At 39.7% G+C, this 13,986-nt stretch overlaps 1 protein-coding gene across 4 annotated transcripts in view; it reads left to right on the forward strand.

The window, feature by feature from the left end:
• TIAM2 (TIAM Rac1 associated GEF 2) overlaps positions 1-13,986 on the forward strand; it is a 92,058-nt gene that overhangs the window by 74,768 nt on the left and 3,304 nt on the right. For all 4 annotated transcript variants that reach the window (XM_074818805.1, XM_074818806.1, XM_074818807.1 and 1 more), the window contains 9 exons: positions 4,134-4,313; positions 5,767-5,835; positions 6,216-6,341; positions 7,564-7,672; positions 8,277-8,456; positions 9,860-9,978; positions 11,169-11,277; positions 12,949-13,007; positions 13,842-13,947. In XM_074818805.1, the coding sequence (XP_074674906.1) occupies positions 4,134-4,313; positions 5,767-5,835; positions 6,216-6,341; positions 7,564-7,672; positions 8,277-8,456; positions 9,860-9,978; positions 11,169-11,277; positions 12,949-13,007; positions 13,842-13,947 (1,057 nt within the window). The remainder of the gene's footprint in view (positions 1-4,133; positions 4,314-5,766; positions 5,836-6,215; positions 6,342-7,563; positions 7,673-8,276; positions 8,457-9,859; positions 9,979-11,168; positions 11,278-12,948; positions 13,008-13,841; positions 13,948-13,986) is intronic.

A 13,986-nucleotide genomic window follows, 5' to 3' on the forward strand; every position in this document is an offset into this window, starting at 1 on the left:
CAGGGTAGCCATGAAATTGTTGTGCTAATGCTTAACCGCTGCTGATTAATGTCTTCTGCTCTCTCACCGATTAATTTTATGGAGATTTTTAAGTCTGGTGGGAATAGCACAGCCTCAGATGATGATGTGCTTGTCTGCAAGGAGCAAAGAAAATCTCTTAAGAGGTTCTTTGCAAGTATCCTTTTGTTCAGTTTAGAGGAATAATCTCTAATATTCCTTATCAGGAGTATTATTGAAAATGGGATGTGCTTCATCTCCATCTGACAAGCTGAGCACCACTGTGGTGGTTGACTGCTGTGGGTCAAGCTGACAACTATGTGGACTGGAACTTTCCCTTCTAAGGTTACATTCACAGGAAATACTCCCAGCAAAAGGATGTGGAACCTAAGTATGAGGCATAAACATACAGTGATGAGAAAGGTTTCTCAAGGCTGCTTCTACACATCCTTCTGTTTTCTTAGAAGCCAAGAGAGTATGGGACAGGAGGGTGCTTCCCCTGACTGCTAGGTCTGTAGAAGGGTTTATACAGCTTTGTTGGAAAATCTGTGAAAACGGCCAATAAAACAGTACAGTGCTGCTTAACTTCATTCTCCCTGGAATGCAAGTATTTGTTTTTTCTATAAACCCTGCATAAGCTCTAGTTGCCTTTCCCAACTCTAGCACTGTTAGTCTAAGTTTTTGGATTTTGAGCCTTATCTGTGCTGTTCAGTGCCAAAGGTAAGCTGAAGCTGCTTGCAGTCACCTATACATGTTGCTGAAAGTGGCATATATAAGCTCAAGTGATGGATTTTGGAGAGAGTTTGTTGCTTCCCCTGTATGCTCTCCTCAGCTTTTCTCTGCACTCAGCTATCTTGCAGCCTTGTCCATGGTCAGTCATCTGGGCATTTCTTTTCACCAGTGTAACTGTTTTTATTCTGATGAGCTGCACACTATAAAGGTTGACGTAAATAATTTTTTTACCATTTGCTAAGTACAGACAGTCTTCGCCTTGTGCAAGTAAAAGAAGCTGTGTGCTTGAAGAGTTTACCAGATGTATCTAAGAGTCAAATCTGCCTGTGTTTGCCATTGCAGTGTCATTGTCAGAGCACATTCAGGGTTAATTCCCTCCTTAATTCAAGATTATGGTGGGTGTATGTAGTATCAACTTGGGGGTCCTCTTGAGACTTCTTGGCTTAAGGGCACTGGACTGCCAGACTCTGCTTTGACATCCAGAGTGTTCAGGTGGCTTTGAAATCCCAGCTGCAATCAGTAACAGGGCATAGGCTGGGCCTCTCCTGCCCACACATAAAAGATATAAAAGGGGATGTTCTTGGGGGTTCTCACCAGAGCCTTTCTAGAAGAGATCTGTTTTTAACAGCAAAAATAATACTGAGCGGGACATTGTTTGGTGTGGGAGGCAGAAAATAGCATCCAGAGCAGTGTGGAAAAAAGGTGGAGACCCTGACCTGGGTGGTAAGGGAGTTTTGGGAAGAAATGTGAAGCAAGAACAGTTTTTATTCCTCTCTACTTACTTGTTATTATGAAGTTTCTCATGAATACTGGGCTCTTAGTCGAGAACCTAAGGTACACTTTGTGGTTTCGCTGGCAAAATGGGTTCCTGCATCTTCTATGGTTCATGCAATGTGTAGGAGTTAATGTGAAATACTTCTGTCCTGTGATCAAGTACCATTTCATTCTTGCTTTGACCCAGATGTAAATACAACAGTGGGCACAAAGAGTGAGAATGAGGTCTGGATATTGCACAGTCTGGAAGCCTCCCATAAAGGGAGGGATAGAGAGACCAAGACCACTGGAAAGGACAAGAGCCTATGAGCAGCACTGCAGGACAAGGGCAATATTTTTAATGCCAGACTTGCAAACACGAAGTGCTTACATCTTCAGGAACATACTAAAGTTTATAAAAATCGCTACTTGTTGGCAGTATGGCAGAGAGGTAATCCTGTGCCTTGGGCTTAGGCCAGTTATGCGGAACAATCTCGACACCAAAATTATGTTGCTTAGGTGCTCAAATAGTATTTATGTTGAGGAGCGTCATCTATTTCCATATGCTTTTTTATCCAGTGGTTCTTGGTGGCAGATGCAGCTCTGGCCCCAGAACTGAAGGGGATAGAGAACATGTCTGCCTGACCTACGTGTGAAGGCAGTTGAAGAGGAATAGAGGACTTCTAACTCCTTCTTGTAAAACTGTGCCTGATGATGATGTATGACTTGCTCTCAATAGGCTGTCTCATATCCTTGATCTAGTGTCCTTGATCAGGCGTCAGGTTGATGTAAATCAAGCTGCCCACGCGCACCTTGGGCTGTAGAGAGCATAAAATCTGAGTCATTTTGATACAAATAAAAAACTTTCTGACATCAGAAACAAACCAAAACTCAAGTACTTTGGCATTCAGCTATTTAGAAGTTGCTTTAAAATACACCCTCCCCCCCATTTCCTAAATTAAGTTGTGATTTATTTCTAAAACACTGATGAATTTTAGTGGCACAGAGTAACTATGATTTTTAAAAGTATTCCATCAGTGTGCAGCTCTAATTCCCACAAACACCATTCAATTTACTTTGCATTCTGTTGAATCCTAATAAATGTTGTAAATATAAAATGTATCTAAATTCCATAGTCCTGCAAGCTGTCATTGTACAGAATTGTGGAAGATGGTTGCACATATTAGTGAAGAAAGTAACTTAATTTTTTTAGACTAGTGGCATTGTTCAAAACTAGGGGCTGGGAAGCTACAGAGTAATATAGACTACATGACAAATATTTAACATTTTAACATTTATTTCCATCATATAGGTGTGAGGGATGTACCTATGTTTTGTCACATGAATGGCTCAGATTTAATATTGTTAGTGCTTTTAGCCTCCACTTTACATAAGGCTTTGTATAGCTTGGTTCAGTTTCAGAATAACTTTTGCATTTGCTTATTTGATGACGTAGTATGCTTGTGAACTAAGCTACAGAGATAATCAGGAGATCCAAAAAGGACCACTTGAAACAGCGCGTGGAATAAATTCGTACAGATTAAGACAGTTCTGAAATGCACTCATGTCCTGATTTCTTCACTGAAACAAGACTTCCACTTCAAGTAAGGCAGCATTCATGTAGTCCTCATTTGAACACATTCACTAAATAGAAGATAATATATAGCACAGCATATGCAACTCTCTGGTGTCTTAGAGAGTGTCTGAAAGAAGAAGCACTGCAGAAGAATTGTTTCATGTAGTATAAAGGGGTGGATACCAATAGCTATTGAAGTAGAATTGTCTAATGGTAGTGATAATCTAGCTTTCAGGAAAACATCATATAAGAAAGAGAACAGTGAAATAATTTTTAAATTAAGCATTAAAGATTATTGCCTGCAGAAGTTGATGGTCATGCAAAAGCAAACTACACAACCATTTCATAGTGTCAGAAAAATCTCTCTCTCTTCCATCTTTGGATGGAAGACTAATTGTTCCATCTCCAATTCCTACCTTGCTTGAAAATTTTTTGAGGTTTTTTGATGTTTATCATTCTTCTAAAGAATCTGAAAGATTTGGGTTTCCATTTGCTCTTTTTGAAAGCAAAAAATCTTGATATGTAGTTGTGTCCTTGGAGAGAAAGCATCTAAACATCTTTTGACAACCCAGGGCATTGGAATCTGAACCCTCAGCTCCAAGTCTCATTGTTTGAAAACACATACAACACAATATAGGTAGCAAATGACAAATAAAACAGTTATTCTGGATCCTTAAAAGATGTTTATCTACTAATTCTTTCTATTTCGATGCAGTGAGTATTGCAAAATAAGAGAGATGGAAACCAGTGTGATGGTAGTGTCATAAGAAGCAAGTATCTGATACATCCAAGTGCTCTCTCATCTTTTGCATCCCACAGGCTTGTATCTGAAAACTGAAAATAATTTGCACTGGAAAATCACTAGAAAATTTTCATTTCATTTTACTATTGTGATCTGGATCTGCTGTAAATTGAAGCTGTTCAAAGCTATCAGGAAGCATATCTGACAAAAGTCAGTGGCGTACTCTGGCCCCCAAATTTGTAACAAGAGCAAGATCTGAGGAATTTAAAAATAATTGTAGTACAGCTTGTATTCTAAAACATCAGTGCTTGTCTCTTTCTTCTCATTTAACAGAGCGCAGAACAGATCAGTGCACTGTGCCGAAACTTCCAAGAAGTCCAGGCAAGTGGTATGGAAGGACAGAAGGACAACCAGGATCCACCTCCACGGCCACTGGCTCGCCACCTTTCTGATGCAGATAGACTGAGAAAAGTCATCCAAGAACTTATGGACACTGAGAAGTCTTATGTCAAGGTAAAAAATATAATCTGGCTAGCTACAGCCCTGTTTTTGAGGCTGACCATGATTTGTGGATGGTATTAACATATTTCATGCTTACCTTTATATAACTGGCCCTCTACAAGGGCCATAACCTACAAAGTCTGTTTATCTAATTGTGCCTGTTGTTTTCAACAGGCTTGCTCCTGTAATAGAGACTGTAGGATTTGTTCTAGTAGCTTTAGTTCTAGTCAATTTGTATTTATATCGGAGAGTGGTAATTTGTGGGGAGTAGATACCTGCAATATGTTAACATAGGGGTTTTCCAGGGGATGTTTCCATAGTTTCCAAGATGAAAATAAATCTGGTAGAGAAACAGAATAGAGTCTCCTACAAATTAGAAAAAAAGTTTAAATGTGGAAAATAGTGCATAATTATTTTTGAATCAGCAAAGCTAAAAGGCACAGCTCCAGTTGGTTGTAGCATCACACGTATGTTATTTCTCCTCTGACTGATAAGATCCTAATTTGTTAGATGTATGTCTCTTCAAAACATGAAAACATTGCTTTCACTGACCTTCAGCAAGGAGGAATCACCTACTTTACTGGTTCTCAAAACACATACTTACAGATATCGGTACTTGCTGCAATAATGTATATGGAAAAGAAGAGAAAACGCTTTCAGTCTGTTGTTGTTAGTACATCCACCAATGCACTAATACAGCCATGTGCTGTAAAGGTTGAGGAGGCTTTACAGAACACGAACCCCCATATATATGTCCAGCTAGTGTTTCTCATAGAGGAATCGCTTGAACAAAGGTATGACCATGGAGGTCACTGCCATGTGTGAAATTTTGCACCGGGCAAAATCCTGTCAGGCTGCACATACTTGTTACAGTGTTCTCAGGGAGATGCTTGTTACTCCTTCTCCGTAAGAATTTCTGCCATGTCTCTTCTCAGGGTCGGAGAGCCCTGCAGTGGGCCCCAGGCCTGCCATCACGCTTTGGTGGGGGATAGTAAGTCTTCCAAAGTGCCAACAATTCTTTGAAGAAATGACTGAAAAAGCCCCTAATTACATCCCCCCAACAACATAACTGAACACGTTAATAGCTAATAGGATTTTAAAATGTTACATGTCCTTCTGAATATTACTACTGATGTTTACATGAGTGGCTATTTGATGCTGTTCATATACATGGACTCTTTAGAAAGCTGTCATCTGTAACATTTTTTTCCTCATGCTATACTAATATATAATTTCTTATAATCAAGCTGTAAAGCCTTGAAGATGAAACAAAAACATTACACTGAAAGAAATTTGTGTCTAATCTAGCAATCACTTTAATGCTAACAACACGCAGGTGATTTTGTTACAGAAAAGAAATTGTATCCCTAGTTGATTCCCAGAAATTACCCCTATCCTGCAGTTGTTGTATAAAGAACAGTTTCAAATTGTTACATAAAAAGTGAATGAGTTCTGTTTCTTGCAGGACTTGAGCTGCCTCTTCGAGCTATACTTGGAACCCCTTCAAAATGAAACCTTCCTTACCCAGGATGAGGTGAGGAAATAACTGAAAGATGTGCTTTTCATTCTTTTATGGGTTAAGATCTTGGCATGGGGGTTTTTCATTGCTCAGAGCATGACAGAAAAAGCAAACAATGAACATAACAATAGGAATTACACCAGTCAGTGCCTTTCTGTCTGGTGCATTCGCCACTTCTTTTTTTAAATGGTAATTGTTCTTCTGACTTAACTCCTAAGAAATCTTTGCTTTTTTGTAAGGGTTTTTTTATAAAACCCATTAGAAAAGTATTAACGAAGACATTACTGGCCTTTGCAACCTCTTCGTGTGTCACATCTCCTTAGTGGACTGTTTTCACAAGACCACTGTTAGGTGCATGGAGGGCTGTACTTCATAGCCTGATGCTTTTCACACAGATGGAGTCCTTGTTTGGCAGCCTGCCAGAAATGCTGGATTTCCAGAAGGTGTTTTTGGAGACCCTTGAAGATGGAATATCTTCTTCCTCGGATTTTAATACACTGGAAACACCATCCCAGTTCCGGGTAAATATTTTGTCATTTAATACTTTGTAGTGTGCCTGCAAATGTTTGTGAAAATCTGGCTTTAAGAACTCTAAGTGTAGGGGTGCTTTTGTTTGAAGCTTTACTTTGGATTACAGACAACTATTCAGCAGTGAAAGATTAGTGCTATTTTTCATGGTTTTAGCTTCCTCTTTCCCATGGCAGAAGATGCAACATGGAAGATGCAGCGTAGACTGAGTATGCTGTAAACTATCAATGCTTACGATGCAGAACTCCTTTGTAGAAAGGTTATTGTCACTGGACTGAATTCTGCCCTACCCTGTGCTCCTCCCCACTGTGCCCAGTTCACCTGCTACAGATCAGGAGCTTTTTTGCCTGTTAAATGCCACATGAGTTGCTCATGTTGTGAGGTCCAAGAAGAGGGCCTACAAAGTGTAAACGGCTGTAGACTATGCCCTCACTGTGCCATCTTGCTCAGGGTAGCACCACTCAGTACCTGCCCTAACTGTAAGAAGTAGATTTCCCAGAGATGGTGTCACTGTCATAGAACCAGGGGAAACTGCTGGCAGGTGTCCCAGACACTTGGTGCCTTTTGTGGAGCAAACATTGATTAAAAAGAGGGGAGAGGGCTGCTCTTCTCCTCCCCCTCCTCCTCCTTCACTACTCCTCTTCCTTATCTTTACTTTGGGAAGCATTTTTCTAAAAACATCTCCCTTGTGATTCAGTCCCTCCCACATCTTCACAACCTCCCCTTCATCCAAGAGCATCAGAGGTGCCCTGTAATTACCACCTGCCTGAAAGATGAAAAATAGTTGGAAAGCAATCCTCTGTGTTTGTTTTACAGTTCCTTCTGGCTTTGGCACTTCTGTGCCTTGCTTCCTATTGCTCATGTTTTTTCCCAGCACAAGATACCCTGTTATATTGTTGATTTTTGTTCCTGTGCTGCCTGAAAGATACAGTAAGACAGAGTGTCTGCAGTGGTGTTACCTGCTAAGAGAGAATGGAGACAATTACAGGCTTTGCCTAAATAGGCTGAAGTTTGTGCCCAGAGAAATACAGAAACATTCTGGAATACTACCAATAGTATATTAATGATTTTTATATATATATATATACACACACATATATAGGACAGGTGTAGAAAGATAGCAAATAATCACAGTGTTGACCCTCTGTGTTATGTGCCTGAACATTTATTTAGGATTCCAGTAATGAAGTAATATTTTGATTGTGTTGATTTCAGAAATTGCTGTTTTCTCTTGGAGGCTCCTTTCTGTATTATGCTGACCACTTTAAACTGTACAGTGGCTTCTGCGCAAACCACATCAAAGTTCAGAAAGTTCTTGAGAGAGGTAATTTATTGTCTTCATTATTGTAATTCATGTGCATGAATTTAAACTGCAGTGAACTGCCGTAACAAATCTCATCAACTTGCAGAGAGTACTGGTACAAAGCAAGGGCCAACCGGGTATGTTTCAACAGGAATAGTTAAGATTTGCAGTTCTGCTGGAGTATGATATAGAACTGAAGGGATAAGATTCCTTTTGTAACATCCAGGCAGTAGCCTGAATTGCCACAGAAACCTTCTTCCACAAGTTTGTGCCCTCTGCAGATCCAGTTCATACTCCAAAAAGAAGCAACAAATGGGAGAGTAAGTTACGAGTTACTTCCTCTGCCATCACTTTATTAATTTGATGCAGAAGAAATCTGTAGCACAGTGGAAAAATTACATTGAGGAATAATGTCACCTTGATATAATTGTTCTCTTACCCCTTATGTATGTTATTTAATGCAGGAAATTATTATGAAATTAAATGTGTAAACTGCTTTGTAAACCATCTATTGAAAAGGGTGAGGCTTTTGGTGCTGGTTACAAGTTGCAGTTCTGTGCTTTCAAATTATTGTAGCTTCTATGACTTCCATGTTCAATTGACCAACTCTTTTATTTACATCTAGCCAAAACAGATAGTGCCTTTAAAGCCTTTCTGGATGCTCGAAATCCCACAAAGCAACATTCTTCTACACTGGAGTCCTATCTCATAAAGCCTGTTCAGAGAGTGCTGAAATACCCACTGCTTTTAAAAGAGCTGGTGTCTCTGACAGACAATGAGAGCGAGGAGCACTATCATTTGACAGGTAACTTCTTCCTTTCTTCTACAGGAATTAACATGAGTTAAGTTTTATTTCCAGCCCTTTCTGAAGATGCAGGTAGCCATTTTGGTAGATGTCGCAGAATTAATCAAAACCTAGAGAGAATTTCCTCCCTCTCCTTAAAAATAATGAGTAGGTTTTTTGTGCTTTTAGCAAAAAGTCCTACTTGGTATGTCCAAGTCCCTTTGAGAAGAAGATATGCCCAGGATTTGTTATGACAAATACGACTGGGGTCTTTCTCCTCAATTCTTGCACAGGAGCATCTCAGGTCATAGTGCTGATTTTTTTTTTTTCCTCCACTTGGGAAACACTGACCAAAGCTCCATCTTGTGGTGGTTACTCAGTTCTTAAAATGTATCAACGTTTAACAAAGCCACAGAAGAAAATTTTAGTTGTTTGAGGTTTGGCTGTGACTCTCGCTTACGTAGGAGAGATCTGTGTCAAAGCTTTGCAGTCTTCCCACGTAGAAAGACTTGTCTGTCCAATATATATTAGAGTTGATTGTTTTTCTAGGTTTGCATGCTTGGGACTTCACCCTGGCAAATTCTAGTTCAAGTTTGTCAGCACCTGGTGGATGAAAGTCTAGAGATTCATTTCATGGATTGATTGTCATTTTAACAAAATACATTCAGGCAAAATACACTGTCAGCAAAAAGTCAGGAGGCTGTTACTGACTTAAAAGGGAGCTTCTAATACGGTTTCCATGCCCTTACAACCAAGGTGGGGACTTACTTGCAGGTCAGGATGGATGCCAAACTGCTAAAAGGCTGCACTGTTAAGAGCTGGCAGGACTGGAGAAACTAAGCGCCCTTCTCCAACTCCTTTCTGAATTAACACACAAAAGTCAAATGAAATCTAGTGTCATTCTTGCTTATAAAACAAAATGTAAGCAAAACCTGACTACCAGCATTTAATTTCATGGGTACAATCCATGAGGAACTTGTACAACCTAGCACTGTATTTCTTTGTCTATTCTGTGGTGAGCCATATGCAATTTGTTTCTATTAAAGCTTATCAGATGACTTATCCTAGTAGGGGTGTAGATTAGAGATCCTAGTGGTCCTAGATATACAAGATGTAAAACCTAACTGGGTTTAGTATCATATTGATAGGAGTATTCATATATTTGGGGGCTCATCACTGGAATGCATATTGCAGCCTTTTCAGGCACTTAAGACACCAGACAAGCATTTTTCACCTACTCTGATCAGGAAGCATACCTTCTACTGTTGCTGTGAGAGCACTGGTATAAAGCTAGAATTCTGTTCACCAAACCTTGGGAATGCTGTGTCATTTTGCCTGCCTCAAGTGGTATTCAATAAAAAATGACATCTTCAGAAAATACAATTGAATTACATAGCTGTCTATGAAATTTTTAAACCTTATAGAAGCGCTGAAGGCAATGGAAAAAGTAGCAAGTCACATCAATGAGATGCAGAAGATATACGAAGATTATGGCACTGTATTTGACCAACTGGTTGCAGATCAAAGTGGAACAGAGAAGGAGGTGAGAGAAAGAGCAACATGTTTTATTCACTTCTGAAGCATTATCCCACTTGCCGTTGAATGTTTTATCTCTTCCTGAGGTAATTTTGGGAACTTATTTGTGCTGGGCTTCCTCCATTCTCCTTTAATATTTTGACTTCCATTTCATATCTGCCTGTCAAATTTCTTTTTGTCAGTAGGTTACGGTAAAATTTTCAGACAGCTGCCAGAGCCGCCTTCTGGACTGACAGGAATTACAAGCAGGAGTAGACATAATTCTTTGTAGGAAAAATCCTCCTTTTCTCAAACGTTGCAGAGATCGTCTGTGCCCCAGGGCATTCAGACTTTATGCTATAGAGTTCTTAAGTTCTTAGATATTTTTTCACCCGTATAAATGAAAATGGCAATTTGAGGGATTTCACATTAAGGTCTGCTATTCTCATTCTCTACACTTGCAGCTCTGAGGCATCCATGGGCATTTGTCAGAGCAAAAACCATTAGTTAAACAGACTGTGCGCACACATCTCCCAGAACTGGGGCAGCAAGGTCTCAACTTCTCTATTTACATCAAACGATTACTAAGCAGATCAAATCCATAAAGGTGAAAGTCAGATATGAGAGATACCAACTCATTTGTTTTATTTCCTCCTAGTAAAAGCCAAATCACCACTGTGGGCTACCTGGTTTCCCATCATTTATGGGGAAACAAAACTTGACAGCCTGGGAGATTCCTCACAGTATTATGTTGTGTCCCACAGAAGAAAGCAGGCTCAGAGTACAAGGCCTTCCTTAATTCGGCTATTGGCAGTGTCATTAATACTCATTACTCTATAAAAATTAAAGATACTTCCAGCTAATAAATCAGCCAGTTCACAACTGTATATTATATAATATGTAAGTAAGTGACAGATCATCATACCAACTTAATATTCTTCTAAGTTATTAATAGTAAGAACTTCAATCCAACTTCCGTAACTTAGGGGCTATTACTTTTTATAGTTGTTACCTATTTTAAAAAGGGGATTACTCACACTTTTCCTGCTGTAGTGCAGATCTCTCTGCCTTTCTCTCTGTACATAAATACAGAAGACATAGATCCTTAAAGTTACTGATGTGTACTCATTAACATTTTACTCACATATGTGGATCGCAGCACCAATGTATATATTTATACTATTTAGTTATATTATCTACTGTTCTAATTTAATACAGGTGACAGAGCTTTCAATGGGAGAACTTCTGATGCACTCTATAGTTTCCTGGCTGAATCCTTTCCCATCGCTGGGCAAAGCAAGAAAAGACCTTGAACTTACAGTGTTTGGTAAGTGTCTTCCTTAATGACTCTGCTCTTTCAAATCTAAAGATTGCCATGTTAAATCTTCGCACAAGATGAAAGCCACCATCTCCTTCCCCTGTAGCCATGTGATATATAGGGTAGACTTACATCTGAAAAAATACATAGTTGCATTTCCTAATATGAAAAAAGTTTCCATTCGTTTGTTTGCTGTTGCTTTTGCTCTCCTGCCTGTATGTAAGCTATGGAAATGAGTGATTTTCAAAAGGCAGTATTCTCTTTAGAACTATCTGCTAAACCAAGCCTTCAAAGGAAGCTGGTAGGAAAACCATGATTTATTCTACTCTTGTGAATTCAGGCTAATTTCTGCTTTACAGCTACTGCTTCGAAATCCCCATCCAGATTATTTTAACCTGAAAAATGGATGTGGAAATGATAGCATACAAGCAAGGGTTTTATTTAATAGTGTATATATACAATTAATCATTTAATAATTACCTAAGTAAATCTGCCAGTGAAACATCTTAGGCACTTGTCCATTTCTTTAAATAGTATTTCTTTAAGATGTCATTGGATAAGCACCTACAGAACAAATCCAGGTAGGTGAGAGACAAGTTTCTCTTTCTCAGGGCTGTCATGCACATCTTCCCTGGGAAGCACGACAGGTTAGGGGAGGGGATGCTTCCAACAGAACAAAGAGGAACTACCTGCCAGGTTCCTTGGATGAGCTTCTCAGTGATCCATGTATGCCAGACACTTCCCAGCGGGACATGGCCTGATGCTTTGCTTAGACTGCTCGTCCGCCACTTGGGAAACCGAGTTTTATTCTTACTTCAAACCCTATGTGGGTAGCTTAGAAAATGCACCTAATATGTGAACTGAAGGAAACTGCCAAGCTCTTGGATTAATGCTGTGCTCGCTATGGCCGCATCCTGGCTTCACGTAGGGATGAGACTCAACTGCATACCAGCACCCCTCTCTCCTACTCTGCTGGAAGGAAACATGGATGCATGAGCCTGGATAGAGCTATTACTGCCCTCGAGTCCGATCTGGGATCCAGGTCTGCTCTGCAGAGTCATCTCTTAGTTCGCCTGCAGCTTCAATGCCCCGTGTTTCTGCTCCTCCTTACAGATGAGAGAGAACATGTCCCTGCCTCCCTGGAGACTGAAAGATTAGATAATGTTAGTGATCCACTGCAGTTGGATGTTGTGGAAGCCTGAGATGGAACAGTAGGAATTGCAATGTTCGAGTTTCCAACTAAACAAATGCTGAACTGCAGGAAAAACAGACTTAGTGTCCTTTTTCACAGTACTCTCCTGCCATAGGCCCTTCACTCCACTTGAAAACGTACACTGATTACAAAAAGAAAATCTGAACCTTTACATCTAACCTACATCTGCTGTATTTGTTTATGTGAAGACTTACAGGAGGCAGATTGCTGGTAGTTTCGGAATAAATGTGCAGAAAGGCTTCATCCTAAATATTTAGAACAAAATCTGAGGAAAAATTACTAACACTGGATGAACAAATGTAGGATGAAAAACCCAGTTGTCATCTTAATACAGGGCAGGTGCTTTTCAAATCACTTTGCTTATCTCATCCTTCACATTCCCATGAATACAATAATCAGCTTCTCCAATATAATATTTTCATTGAATATTACACCTGTAATTAACAGTTTTCCTTCTTCTTTTTTAGTTTTTAAGAGGGCTGTAATACTGGTGTATAAGGAGAACTACAAACTGAAAAAGAAAATGGTAAGTCTGGTATCAGTGGAGGTGGTGGGTGTTTACACACAGGATCCTACTGCAGTGTGAGATGGACCATAGCAGTGTTGAAGGGGGAGTGACTGCGGTGAAACGCCACCTTCCCTTGCTAGGCTGGAATTCTAGCTATCACAGCTCAAACAAGTGCTCAGTATCTGTGTAGCAGTTAATATTTTTTGTTATTTAGTAAGCAGCAGCATCTTATCTGTGTGAGCCTCATGTTAATTCCATCAGGTGGAATATGAAACATTTTCATGTAGGAATCATTAATTCTTCCAGATGGCATTTACGATGGCCTACCTTAACACAGTGTGTAGGTTAAAGACCTCTGTTTACAGACCCTTGATCACCCTGGAAGGAAAGGAAAAGGGTCATTATAAACGTAACCTCCTCTGTCCCCATCTACAAAACTGGAATGCTGAAGTCAAGTCACAAGTTGTGTATGCCGAGTACCAGTGGTGAAGTACTGCACCATGCTTATCATAACAGATGGAGGAGCTTTAAAAGTAGCAGCACCATCTACATGATTAATGTATTCCGCTAATCAACAGTCTGCAGGTTCCTTCATGGGAAACTCGTTCCCTAGTAGTACTTACATGCAAAGTATTATTTTTATCCATTAAAAACAAGTGCTTTTAAAAGTTGAAGCAATTAAGAATTCCAAAGGTTGTGTCTATCACCATTTCAACTACATTTACAAGCACATATTAGGGTACTGAAGGAAAAAGTCTAGGTTCTCTTCAGAGGCAGGTCTTTTAAGAGTAACACAACAAAAACCCACTTTTTTATTTCTTGGAAATATCCTTGTCGTTTTTCTTTTTGCAGCCTACTAATGTTCGTGCTGCACATAGTTATGGTGACTTGGATCCATTTAAATTTCGTTGGCTGATTCCTTTATCTGCTCTTCAAGTTCGACTGGGGAACACAGCAGGTAATTCCCTTGCACTCAGTACTTTAGGATTGAATGCTT

The sequence above is a fragment of the Strix aluco genome, chromosome 3 (genome assembly GCF_031877795.1).
Source record: "Strix aluco isolate bStrAlu1 chromosome 3, bStrAlu1.hap1, whole genome shotgun sequence".
NCBI lineage: Eukaryota > Metazoa > Chordata > Aves > Strigiformes > Strigidae > Strix > Strix aluco.